Source organism: Salminus brasiliensis, chromosome 23, assembly GCF_030463535.1.
Source record: "Salminus brasiliensis chromosome 23, fSalBra1.hap2, whole genome shotgun sequence".
NCBI lineage: Eukaryota > Metazoa > Chordata > Actinopteri > Characiformes > Bryconidae > Salminus > Salminus brasiliensis.
This window is the reverse complement of record NC_132900.1, coordinates 22,468,634-22,482,800: the sequence shown is the minus strand read 5'-3', so window position 1 is coordinate 22,482,800 and position 14,167 is coordinate 22,468,634. Positions and strand designations below refer to the sequence as shown.

Below are 14,167 nucleotides of genomic sequence, written 5' to 3'. Positions count from 1 at the left end.
AGTAGAATTATTGGGCTGAACTATTCCTTTTTACTGGTTGAGTAAAGTGCTTCAAGCTTACTGATGAATGGATGTAAGAATATCAACAAACAAAAGCTAGCAGTCACTTCACTAGCATTGATGCCTTTTGTATTGCTAACTGACTATTTAACTACTTTTATTAGTTATTATCAAGATTAGCCTGACTGAGCAAACTATTCACTGAATGCATTTGCTGAGTATTTTATGTTGTCATTTGCTTTATTAAAAGTAAGTATTTTACTGAGGAAAAATACCCCGCAAAACCCTCAGAATGAATCATGATGAATTTTCATTTATGACAGGCTTGGGGGAAAAACTATATCTACTTCTCAACTTTAATTGGTTGGTTCACTAGCCTGACCATATATATATATATTTTTTAAATAGACACTGGTGATGCGATCCGTGGTAAGGATATTGTGGCTAGTTGTAGGACTGTGGCAGTGTGTATGTGGGAAGGTGCGAGGTAGATACATATCTCTAAAATAATAAAAATCTGTTAATGAACATTAATACATGAATATGCACACATTTACCAACACTTAAAAATAACCTAAATAATCTTTATTGCTAAATCATCTCCTTTCATTTATAATGGATCCCACTATCCTTGTAAATGTAATAAATTCCAGATAAGAAAATATTGGATGTAAGTGTCAGACCCTCGTTATCGCGCCCTCCCGCGGGCTGATATCAAGCTGCCGCCCACAGGCCCAAATAAGAACTTCCATTGCACTTCCATATTGTTTGTGTTCATTGCTGTTTATTTGTGTCCACTCACTCACTTGTTTGCTCAAGTGTTTCACCTGGGACTGGGAGTATTTCTCTTACCATTCGTTGCAGTGAATTGAATCTTTAGGAATCTCATTGACGCTTATCGATTCCTCATGCGTTGGTGGCATGTTTAGGTTGGCAAGAGTTCTGTTCTTAGTCAGGAGGATTCGTAGTGTAATTCTAGAGGCAAGCGAGGTATGTTCGCTTCCTGTTCATGTTCCTAGGCAACCTTAGTTCTATGCACTCTCTGCTAGGTTAGATTAGGTTTGTCTTTTTCCCCAGCTACCTCTGTTTGTACACAGCTCTGCTCTGAGGTTATATCAGCCCTTTCTGCCCAAGCTAGGCTTGTGGCTTTATGTTTAGTCCCCCGTTTAGTTCACCCCCTCGTCATTTTCCCATTCAGCCCATATTCCATATTCCACATTTTCCATATTCAGCTTGACCAGCTCTTAGGTTGCCCTACCTCCACCCGGTCCCGAGGTACTGGTGGGCCCTGGTAGTAAGGGGCCGGCCTATCCCGTTGCCCATTGCTCCATCCTGCCTCCTAGCCTAGTCATGCAGCCTACAGCCACCTCCTCGATGGTGCCGTCGCCCAGCGAACCGATGGAGGTGGGCACTGGTCACATCTAGCCAGAGGAGCACAGAAGAAGGAGTCACAAGGGACTCTGCTTGAACTGTGGGGAGGCGGTCCAATCACCGGAGAGCACAGGGAGGAGTCTTCTCATGCTAATGTGGTGAGTGTCGATCATGTTGCCTGTGGTTGTTTCCTACCAAAGCCAGACTTGTGTGACACCCCGTTGATCGACTGAGGTGCGGAGGGCAGCTTCCTGCGAGCGGACATCGTGAACCAGCTCAACATCCCGGCCGAACCACTAAAGTCCAGCGCCCGGGAGCAGAGAAGGTAAAGGGCCTTGCTCAAGGGCCCAACAGTGGCAGCTTGCCGAGCCCAGGAATCGAACCCACAACCCTGTTATCGACAGCCCGGAGCTCTAACCGCTGAGCCACCACTGCCCCACTTCCTCCATCAAGATGAGGCTTCCATGTTGGACCTGACGAATATCATATCTCCTACTGTAGCTATCAGGGCAATTCATTGGGACCTGTATACGAAGATCAACCGAGCTCTTACCCGAGCTCTAGCGCGCACCACCATGCTCTTGTCCCTCAGGCAAAGTCTACGTCCAGGCCTCGCTACGGTAATGTCCCAATGGCCAACCAGGAACTGGGGAAGTTCCTAAGGCTGTACTGTCACAAGTTCCCCAGTGACTGGTCCCAGTATTTGATCTGGGCAGAGATGGCTCAAAACCCCCTGCGCAAGCACTGGTCTCACCCCGTTTCAATGTTATCTTAGGTACCAACCACCACTGGCCCCCTTGACGGCCGTGGAGACCCAGGTGCCTGCAGTAGACTCATGGATGCACCGCAGCGAAGCAGTCTGGACCAAGACCCACCAACATATCCAGGCGCTACAAACACCAGGCAGACCGTAAAAGAGGGGAGACCCCGTCCTATGCACTGGGCGATCGTGTGGTTGGCAAACTGCAATCTCCGGAAAAGGACTCCCCCCAATCAGTAAACCTCTTAAAGAAATTGTTCAGTCATATGCTTACAATTAATAGAAGCTATCAGTCACTAGCAGTCACATTACTAGCGCTAATGTCATTTGTAATGCTAACTGACTGTTTAACTACTTTCACTAGTTATTGGCAAGATTAGCATGGCTGAGCAAACAATTCATTTGAAGGTATTACTGAATGCATTTGTTTTTTGTGTTTTATGTAGTTATTTGATTTATAAATAATAGCTGAGTTCCTTTGGTTGGGGCAATAAAGGCCCAGACACGGTGTTAGATGCCCTGCAAAACCTTTTGTTTCAAATGGAATCATGCTTAATTTTAATTTATGATGGGTTTGGGGGAAAATTAAGCACTGGTGACGCACAGACGTCCACTGTGGTTATGGTTTTGTGGCTGGTGGGCTTCCAGTAGGCCTAAGTATAAGGACAGTAGCAGTGTGTATGTGTCAAGGTTCAAGGTAGATAAATGTTAAATCTCTAAAATCATGCAACTGCGTTAATGAACAGTAATACAATGGTCCTTATTTTTTCCTTTGTGTCTTTATAGGGAGTTCATCACACTCATCATGAAATACATTAACGGAGCAGCATATAATATTAGCTATGCTAATGAAAGAATGACAGCTGCTTATTTTCAGTTTTGAACACTTTTTCACAGAGCTGCAGGACACAAGATGAATAAGAGCGTTGAACTGTAAATCCTACCCTCAAAGAGAGCTGAGGTCTAATGAGCAAAAAGAGAGACCAATCACGATGCTCTCTCTGTCACATTCCACGTCTGTCACTCACTTGAGCTGTCTCCCAAAAAGTGCATGAGCGAGCCCAATATACAGAATTCCTATTTCCAGGATATGTAATTTGATTACGGGGTATGTAATTTGCGGGCCTCACGTAGCTGCTATCAATTTGTGGTAGAAATCCACGAGTTGTGGGATGTCTGAGTTAGCTCTAGTTTGGTAGTCAGCTGAGGTAGTCCAATTTGTTTTTTGATGGAGTGGATTTGAGAGAAGAGATGGTAACAGCTGGCTAGCTTTTAGCTTTGTATGGAGACTCTCTTGCTATTCCAGTTTTATCCATAGCATGCAGCTTTTGAGCTCCCCTTCTGCAGACACAAGTTTACGAGGCCATGTGCGCGTAGCAACAGTGTGGGCCACTTCCAAAACCCAAAGCTGGGCTAAACTGGAAAACTCAACATGCTGGGTCATAAGATACAGTGGTACATAGGATACAGCCTATGTACCACTGATAAGAGGTTGACAACTTATAAAACAGCATACAGCCAGAATTACACATCACTATTCAAGCAAAATAATTCTACATTTCTCTGTATACAAAATGATGATATTTAACATGTACAAAAGCACTGGAGAAACTCTAATTGCCATCAGTTCACAGCGTGCATTGTAGTTTTATGTAACCAGACATAATGGCTCATAATGGACATAAATATCATGGCAATATTGGGCAGTGAAGAACCATGTTTCATGCCTTTGCTCAGAAGTGAACAAAGGGAAACCCAAAACACAGAGCTTCGACAGGGCAGAAAACAAAACACGAAGCAGTGTTTCGGACTGGGTAACTGGGTCTGTTCTAAAGGGACACCGAAACTGGCAACGCGATCGACTTGGAAACGAACCCTCTGGTGGGGACACTCACCGCATTAGCTTGTGGAGAGCTCTTGGTCTGGGGTTTTTCTCTGGGGTTGGGACCTGAGCGTGGTAGGGCGACTGAGGAGTTGGTCAAGCTGGATGGCCAGGGAGATAAGCTGGTCAAGATCCAGCTTATCATCTCAGCATGCCAACACCTTTTGCAACCGGGGGGTCCCACCCGTTGCGGAACAGGACCATAAGAGCCACTTTATTCCAACCACTACCTGCGGCTAGGGTATCCAGCGAGTAGTGGGCGGTGGAGCGATTGCCCTGTTCCAACCGAAGAAGGAGATCGCCCTTAGAGAGCCCTTTCCTGGGGTGTTGGAACACCGCACTGAATTCCTTGAGGAAGTCCAAGAAGGACTTATCTTGCAGCTCAATCCAGAGCTCTTCCCGTCAGACGAGAAACCACGTAGGTAATTTTGGTCAGTACCGGTGGCATGGTTACTAAAAAACACCAAGCACTGAAGCAGGAAGCCCTTACAGAGCTCTGGATTGCCGGAGTATGCCTCCCGTTTACACACTGGATACGAACCAGATGACTGGGTGGCTGAGCAGGGCAAAGGAGAAAACAACAGAACATAAAGGGAAAGGGAAACCAACTCCGTCAACTGAGCTTAGCTCAGGAGGGAAAAAAGGAAAAACCAAAACACGAAGCAGAGCTTCCGACTGGGTAACAAAAAAACAACAACAACTAAGCAGCGTGGGAAAACTAAGTTAGGCGGGGCAATGAACAAAAACACGAAGCAGGGCTTCGGCTAAACAGGGAGAATTACACTAAGGCAGGGCAAACAAAACAAACCAGGGGTACAAGACAAAACAAAGATTCAAGGTTACTGCAAATGAGACAGGACAGGAAGCTTTACCCTTGAGCAGACCATGAAACGCGGTGATACAGAGGCTGTAATCTGCATTTGTTTAGATATGGCTCCAGGAAAAAGAGGGAATGACTCTTCCCATTTTTAAAGATTACTCTTTTATTGTTTCTGTACTGATCGGCTTTTGACATTGCCATCAAGTATGAAGGGGATGGCCCATTCTTGGCTTTGTAGGCCAACATCAGGGTTTTGAATCTGATGTGGGCAGCTACAGGAAGCCAGTGAAGAGAATGCAGCAGAGGAGTAACATGGCTGAACTTGAGTACAATCCCTGCCACTGCATTCCCTGACTAATTGAAGAGGCTTGATGCTGCACAAAGGGAGACCAGCCAGGAGGGAGTTGCAGTAATCAAGTCTTGAAGTGACAAGAGATTAAACAAGCACCTGGGTGGCCTCTCTAGAGTGGAAGGGTCAAATTCTCTGGATGTTAAAAAGGAGAAATCTGCATAACCGAGTTCGATTTGCAACATGAGAATTTGAGAATGATCATCCATTGTCATCCATGACACACCAAGGCTTCATGCTTCTGAAGGTGGCGTGACCAGGGATCACTGTAAAGTCCAGCAGTTCCTTGGATGTACAGCAGCTCTGTCTTGCAGGGGTTGAGTTTGAGGTAATGAGCTGCCATCTAAGATGAGACGTCAGTAAGACATACTAAGATGCAAGTAGAAATCTGTGCATCAGAAGGTGGGAAAAAAGGAATGAGACATGACTTTATACATAAATGAATGCTGCAAATAATTGCTGGAGCCTATCTGAATGAATAAAGTAAAGGCATTACATCTAGATTCATAATGAAATGGAATAGACTTCATAATGGAAAAAGCTCATTAAACACAATATATTAAAAACAAATGGGGAATAGTCAAACAGTGGGGAGTAGTCAAAAGTATGTGATCTTCATTGGAAGTACACCAATTCATATTGTGATGGAGGTGGGGTGTAGGGGCTGTGGTAAGATGTTGGCGAGGTGGAGCTGGGGGTTAAGCTGTTCTGTGGCAGTTTGCTGTGGCGGTTTGTGGATTTGTGGATTTTATATATCTTTGTGTTGCTTGTGTGTGTGTGGATGTGTGTAGATGTTGGAGCAGGGCCGGAGTGGGCCCCTTTTTCAGCTTGGGAGTTTCATGCCCAAGTTAAAATTTAAATTTAAATCAGATAAAGATGAAAACGTATTTAACTTTGAACAGTAATTTGAAATTAAAATTGCACTTCTCTATCCAACAGAGAGGTGCGCTATTGTTAGGTTTACACTAAACTCTTAAGAAGCTTCACTACATGCATATTTAGTAGACTACCTACAGCATCAAAAGCCTCTTAAGCAGTGCACTGGTTTCTGCAATTTTATTAATAACAATGTCATTGTTATAGACGTTGACTACAGACATGGGAATTTCCTTCTGTGTGTACATTAGCATGAAGGCCTCTAAGAGTTTCTGAGACAGTTTGCTTCATAACGTATTTTTCACACAGAAGCTCAGTTCACATGCAACCTGAATGCTTGTTGCTCTGTTGCTACAAAACCCTTTCATTATTGAGATAAGCTTTTTAATATATTACAGTTAAGCTAAATTATGTTTATTATTTTCAGCTTCAAACTTTGTGATTAATGGTGTGTATTGGGTTCTACAAAATAAACTACGAGAAGTTGACTTTGCAAACATTTCGCAATAACCTTACACTGATAATACAAAATTATTTCCATTTCTCTCTTTACCGGCTGCAACTGGGGTCTTTCCTCACATTTGGCAGCATCTTCTTCCAATGCGTTTTTTTTTGTTACATTGCCTCTTCCTGCCCTTCACCGACCTGAATTCCCTTAAATGGTAGAACCTGATCTAACCTACTGCATTCTATGGGCTGCATTGTCAGATGAATGGAGAATGAAAACATAGTTCAATGGAGAATTAATGCAAGAAGAAGAAGCAGAGATGTGTTAAAATTATTCTTTCACATCCAACCGGCCCAAACTCGAGTTTGACACAAGTTTGCCCATCGGGAATCCTCCTGAATCTCCTGATTAGCTACTCCCGGCCTGTACTGGAGTGTGAAGGATGGATTGAATTGTGACTCATAAAGAGTAAGAAATTTGTCCTCTAGCGCTTAGGATAGTTTGAAGTAATAGTCATTGTATGTGTGTGTGTTTGTATTAGGGTGTCCAGTGTGAGGTTGATGTGGAGTGGTTGTAGGAGTAGCAAATTACATATTGTAGTGATATCTAGTCCTGAGCTTCTACTAAGAGTGAATAATATCACCCCCTTTTACTTGTAATCAGATTGTATATGATTCGAATTAGTGATTACTGTGTATGCTTGTGTTTGATGGATGTAGTCAACACAGATATTATAACAAGGTGCTGATATCTTCCTGAGCCTCCTTTAATAGACAATTGGATATATTTAGTAAATGAGATTTATATTGGAAAAAAAAGAATATTCCCACTGTTTACAAATTAATACAAGGCTTGGTCTATATGGAGTGCATGTAAAACACAATGATTACGTAACACTTTGTGTACTTATTCTGTTGCATTAATTGGTGTCAGGTTGTTATACAATGTTATAGGTGTACATTTCTTTATATGTTTATTTATTTATTTATTTATTGTCCCCCTCTACATATTTTGTTTTACATTGCCTCTGGCAGTATGAGTTTTATAAATGTAAAAAGTGTATTGAAAAGAGACAGAGTTGGCCCAGATGATGGGTATGTGTCTCGTTATTGTTTTTTAAATCTGGTGTCCACACTTTTGAATTTTTGTTCCACTCAAGATTGGCTTCTCCAGATCAAAAAGAGTTTTTTCTTATCAGTGTTGAGTGTGGCTTGCTTACTAAGGGCAGTTCTGTAAAGCGCTGTTAGACAACACACCTACCTAGAAAATTGTGTTTCCTTTTATACCTTTTTTTAAAGGATGAAACTAGTGCTCAGGAGTGTCTTACTAACAACAGAAAGCAAAGAACGACAGCAAAACTTTAATAAGTGCTATACAAATTAAGTTTAATTTAAGTGAATTTTGCTCTTTAGTCAAAAATCAGAACAACAATGGGCCAGATCACTGTTTATAGAGAATTCTATGAACCCTGCATGCAATTCAGGTTAGTCATGTATTAAACTGATCAGACAAGTAAGCAGGCAGAGTGCATTAATCTATGGTGTGATCCATTCAGACACTGGAATAGCACTAGCAGGTGGATTTGATTACTACATGATGTAGTATTTACAGAGGCACTATGTCTTGCTGTAAAAATCAAAGGTTAAAAATGTGTTGGGCAAGGAGTTACAGGTTGCTCTTCCACTTCTTCTCTGAATCTCCAACTGCAGATAGACAGACAGACAATCAGCAAAAAACTTTCCCAAACCTAAAAAATACTTCTCTATTTTCTGTAACACAAACACACCCTCCTACCTAGAACAATCTTTTTCTCCTTCTGTAGCTTTTTTAGATGGTGAAGCAAGTTGATTTCTGCAGCATGATGTAAGTGCTCAGGCGTGTCCTTATATAAAAACATCAAAGCATCATTGCAAAATCAAAACATCATGAACATACCACCAGTATAAAGCAGTGTGTTACCTTATAAACTAGTTTAACCAATGCAGAGGAGGTGAAGGCATCTGTGCCACTATCTCTAAGCACATCTAGAATCTGCTGTTCACGAGCAGCACGGTGAGTGATGTACTGTTGTATCTTGCTGCATGCACTCAGAACAACAGGACCGTGACCTGATACAAAACACATACACACATAATTTGTAAGGACAACCTGCTGAAATGGACCTTTAAAAAGTGGAATAAACAAAAAGATTAAACTCAATTACAGTTGCATTTGTAAGTACAAAGCAGCAGGCTAGTAATGTCTGATTATCAGTGCAAAGGAACCATCAGGCAACGCTATTCTGAATGAAGTACCATTCTGAGCACAGCAGTGGCATTTTGGTATGTGTTGTGCTGGTTTTAGGCACAGCAGTGTTGAAGTAGTCTATTACACACAGACATGTCTATTATACACAGACATACCTGGGTAGATGATGTCGGCATTGACATTAAGCAGTGTGTGCAGTGAGAGCATGTAGTCATGTAGGTCCTCAAACACAGCAGTCCCCTCCCCAAGAATGCAGTCTCCAGAAAACACTGCCTTCTCCTCTTCCAGATACAGAGCCATGTGGTCATCAGTGTGCCCCGGGGTGAACAGCACCCTAGATTTATATATTACACACATAAATGTTGTGAAATAAATTTTATGCACATACATTTGTAGGCAGAAGTTTACTGTTTTGGCTGAATTGGTAGAGTTAAATTACATTTGTTAGTAACCTGGAAAAGCCCTGACTTATCCACGTACTTGAGGTCAGGACTTTGGGAAAACCATTACAAAAGCCTAATGTCACTGCGCTATTGGAACCTTCAAAGGTTTCAACAGTCAAGCTGATGGATTGTGGTTATGCTGAAGAATTCTGCAGTAGTCCTCTTTCTCATTATTCTATCCATTTTGTACCAGTTTCAAAACCTAGGCCCAGCCCTACCACCCTGCTTAACAGGTACAATGCTTTTGAGGTTGAATGCCTCACCTTTACTACTCTAAATATCAGACATGTCTCATAAAACCATAAACCACTTACCTGAATGCCTTTTTCTTTGTCAATGTGGTCAGCTGCCAACTTTAATCAAGCTTGAAAGTATCAGTTTAGGAGCAGTTGTTTAGATAAAGCTTGAAGAGACATTTTTGTGGGCCCAGAGAAACCATCATCAGTCCATCATGATCATTAACAGGAAGTTACGACCATTTAATTAATACATATGCAGCTTGTCTAGTCCCCATACAGACATACTGCCAACAGAATAGGACACTGGAGCAGATAAACATGAACCTACTGGCACCTGGCATGGTATAGCAACTAAAAATGCCTAATGCCAGATGTGGGCTAGAGGGTAGAACGTTTTCCCTGGACAGTGGAGAAAGTATTTCAACAAAAGCAGGATGAACTCTTTTAAATCACCCTTGATTACAGAAGATGAATAAGCGTGTGTACCAATACTTTTGTCTATATAGTGTATACTGTACACTCATTTTGCCCCAGATAAAATAAATAATTGCTCAATGTTGACATTCATGCACATGATAAGTGTAATAACTTCTGGCTGCAACTGTACATGCTCACAAATAACGTTCTCACTACTTGCATACTATACATGCAGAAGCTCTGTAATGTCAGGTGTGATGGGCTCACCGTAAAGTAGCTCCTTCAGTCTTTATGACGTCTTTGTCCTTCAAGTATGTGTATTTCCTCTTCTCCTCTCCAATCCCCTCTGGCTGACTAGGGGAGCGAGGTAGTTTACTAACCTCCAGATCTAAACACACACACACACACACACACACACACACACACACACACACACACACACACACACACAAGCAGACAGCAAATATGCAAATATTTAGAAAGATACAAAGTTAAAAAGTTAGGAAATAGTTCAATGAAAGGCCCATTCTTATCTGTTCCCTTAACTTCCTGATCTGTAGCCCATGGCTTTACTAAACATAACTGTTAGGGCTGACTAACATGTCTATCAACATTGGCCACTTACCAAGTAAAATCCCAATAAAGTAGAAAAGGAAGTTTTATTCAGCTACTGGGACCCTTCATTTAAGCCAGAGTCCAAATGCACACTAAAGGTTCATCACAAGTCCCATCCTTAGGTAATAGTTAAAAAAAATACTCTATGCTAAAGGTTTAAATCTTTACTTAAAGTACAAAGTACAAAGGTTCACGCTTCTAAATAAACCCAAAGTAAACGAGTAAAAGCATATCTTTAAAAATAACTTCTAAATCAATCTTTAAACAGTGTTTTATGTTTGAAAGATGTACACAACCATGACCAGGACTGTAAATAACAGTTTGTGCTAAAACTGCAGCATCATCTTTAAAATCCCACAAATGACATAACAGCATATTTAGAGTAAGCTTACCTAATAAACTCACCAACATTTCTTTTTCAGACATTTGTTGAGCACTGGACTGGACTGACTCCAGCAGCATAAGTAATGTTAAATTAAAAAGAAAAAACAATCTCTTATACAATGATAAGTAACTTAATTTTAAGGTTTTTGTAAATTAAAATAAATATATACACATGTTTAAAAGCAAAAAAAAAAAAAAAAAAAAAAAAAATTAATGGGTATGGGTAATGGTACCCTTTATGCTCACCCCTGTTTCAAATAAGCGCACAATACATTTTACATTAAAAAAATCTTTATTTATAAAACAATAAAATAAAAATATTTACAATTTAAAAATATTTTTTTAAGAGCCAATGACAAGTACCAAACCACTAAAATGTAGTGGAGTGTCATTCAAACTAATTGCGTTATGTAGTATTTACTAGATGGATTGGCTATGGGCATTTAAGGCGTGTGTGAGTGTTTGAGTTTGTGTAAAAGGTCTTTTTCTGAGTTTTTATTGATTTCGTAACATTTTGCAACAATTTTCTATTATACATCAAACTGCACATTGCCTTAATATCAACAAACAATAAAAATCAGTAATATATTTGATATATAATACCTTTTATGACTAGTATGACTAGTACTGTGTCCCACTGTACTGTACTGTAGCAACTGTGCTATGTCTCTAAAACAGTAACTCCTGTTGATATAAGTCTTTTCACTATTTCCCCTCAGCCGAGATCTAAGTCATACTATTTATAGATTTAAACATTAGTTAAAGTTTGCAAAAAGTAGGGATACCCAAATTAAAATAGTCTGTTTATGGGACTCTTTTAATGAATTGTTCCAGATAGTTCAGATAGAGTTCAAAATGACTACCAGCCATTTATTAGTATTCAGTTATTTTATTAGCCAGCTTAAAATGCATGAAAATATAAAGTTACATGTAATCTAACACTAAAACCTGGTTCTGTCTTTTTTCAGTACTTGTTTTAGTGAATGTTCTTATTTTACTCTTCTGTTTCTTCTTCTTACTTTCTTTTTTTTCTTTTTTTTTTACATAAACAATGTAATCTTGTAAACCTGCAAAAATGATGCCACCTATCTGAAATGATTCATCTCCTTTTTTATCTAAATGCAGTTGTGTTAATAAGTGTTAATAAGTGTTTATTGACTTAACCAGCAATATTAATATTATACACTTTTAGCTAGCTATCTGCTGATACCAATTCTTGTTAATACAGAGCCATTTTAAAAGTATGGTTCTATAAAAATGATATATAATAATAATAATAATTCCATTCCCTTTCTCTAGCTAAAGTTTTAACTTAAAACATACAACAAATGAAGACATAGGAACAAAATAATCAGCATGTTAATTATATTGTCCATAAGTGACAATTCTATTCCTATGCTCTGTCCACTCTGGGCATGCATTGTTTTATTAGGATGGTTGTCACCAGAAGGGCTCTGTAAAAAAAAAAAAAAAAAAAAAAAAGAGAGAGAGAGAGAGAGAGTGTCTAACCTTTGTGTATGTGTGTGAAGATGTCTGGTACTCCTCCAGCATGGTCATGATGCCAGTGTGTAATGAGGATTTCTTGAATTGAGGAGTCACACAGGCGCAAAGCTTCTTTTAAATTACTGATGTACTCGGATACTGAAGGCTCCCCTGCATCTATCAACACACGCCTGACACCCCCCGACACACACGCAGCAGAAAGATAATATACATCGTCAAAATTAACTCATAATGCCCATCACCAGCAGGATTGTTATGAAAAGTCAGGTTCAACCTGAACAGCTGACTTGGTTGGCTAGCTAGCTACCTTTTTCCCGTGCCCACAAGGTACGTGTTGGTTCCCTGTAGGGTCATAGGACCGGGGTTACAGCCCAGAACACGGACCACCCTACATGAAAGCTGCTCGATGCGGGGAATCACAGCGGACATTTTCCTCCGGTAAGCAGGAGAATAAAATCCACACTCTCAAGTGTTATTTGTTTCCTACACACAAGAACACGTTTGACGAACTTTGATACAGTTGGACTTTAACTCTGGACAAAACAAAACACATCACTTCCGTTTCCTAAGTGCTTTGTAAAATACAAGTCTTTCAAAATACAAGTCTTTTAGCGTGCATGCGGGCTTTGATAAAGTCCACCTTTGTAGACGAACGTCACCACAAAAACCCAAGACTGCTCAGTAAAGGATAAGATAGTGTGTGTACTCAAGTCAAAAACCGTGAGTATTTTTCACCGTCTATAATACAGATACGTGAATTGAGATTGAATTAATTAAAATAATTACTATTTTAATATAAATATAAACTGTATGTTAATGTTGATATGCATTTTAGTCATATGGAATGTATTAAAAGACCATCTATGTGTACTACTGAGCATTACGTGTTTCATTGAGTGGAAATTATGATGGGTAGTTGCCTGTAAATATTGTAATGGTGCAAAAAGTCAAACTTCAGAGGCAGGTTATCAGTAAGCTTAATTGGAATGTCAGTGTGGGGCTTAGTTGGGACATTGGCTACATACGTCTGCTATGTCCTTGCTGGAGTGTGATGTGACGTGCAAATGCGATGGATTGCTTACAAACCAATAAGGTGTCAGAATGGTATATGTTTATACTTCTCATCCAACCACAATCATATCCACACTTTCCAAATAGCTCGATTTATCTGGATATTTGTTGTTGTTGTTGTTGTTGTTTTTAACAATGACAAGCCAGAATAAAAAAAAATCGAAATGAAATAGCAATAACAAGGCTATTTTTAAAATGTAAGGAGTAGAAAGTGCAGATAAATGCATGAATATGTAAGTAGTACAAGTACAAAAGTCGGCTGAATTACTCCAGTACAGTATAGATAACTTCTACTTAAGAAATGAAACAAAGAATTTGTACTTCATTACTTGACACATCTGGCTACAATACCTAAATATTTGAAATCAGTGTATACCTTAAACACAGCACCTAATACTTGGTTAAATGTAATAGGATGTCCTTTTAGAAACACCCAATTGTGTCTATGTTTAAGGTTATGCTGAAGAATGATTGGGTAGTCGTCTATCATTATTTTATCCACATTGTGCAATGTAGCAGTTCCAGTGGCAGATTCTAGTTCCTGTGTGTATTAGTGCAAGTCCAGAATACACCAGTAATCAAATATGGGAGCAACTGAATTAGTAGAAACAGGAATTAGTAAAATGTACAGGACTCTGCACTCTTGGGAAATAAATATATCAGCTTACACGCAGTTTAACACAAACAGCATGTAATATGTAAAGACATAGCAAGTGGAGTAGAAATTGCATTTCCGGTCTGT

At 39.9% G+C, this 14,167-nt stretch overlaps 1 protein-coding gene and 1 long non-coding RNA gene across 2 annotated transcripts in view; one reads left to right on the top strand and one right to left on the bottom strand.

The window, feature by feature from the left end:
* Positions 1-7,865: 7,865 nt before the first annotated feature.
* On the bottom strand, positions 7,866-12,907 carry lactb2 (lactamase, beta 2). The gene is made up of 7 exons (XM_072669285.1): positions 12,662-12,907; positions 12,361-12,524; positions 10,120-10,240; positions 8,909-9,087; positions 8,466-8,614; positions 8,301-8,388; positions 7,866-8,209 (listed from the first exon to the last, which is right to left on the bottom strand). The coding sequence occupies exons 1-7, from the start codon at positions 12,781-12,783 to the stop codon at positions 8,172-8,174; spliced, it is 861 nt and encodes a 286-aa protein (XP_072525386.1). The 5' UTR covers positions 12,784-12,907; the 3' UTR covers positions 7,866-8,171.
* Positions 12,908-12,980: 73 nt separating this feature from the next.
* LOC140545641 (uncharacterized) overlaps positions 12,981-14,167 on the top strand; it is a 28,372-nt gene continuing 27,185 nt past the window's right edge. The window contains exon 1 of the long non-coding RNA XR_011978279.1: positions 12,981-13,074. This is a non-coding gene — a long non-coding RNA (uncharacterized lncRNA). The remainder of the gene's footprint in view (positions 13,075-14,167) is intronic.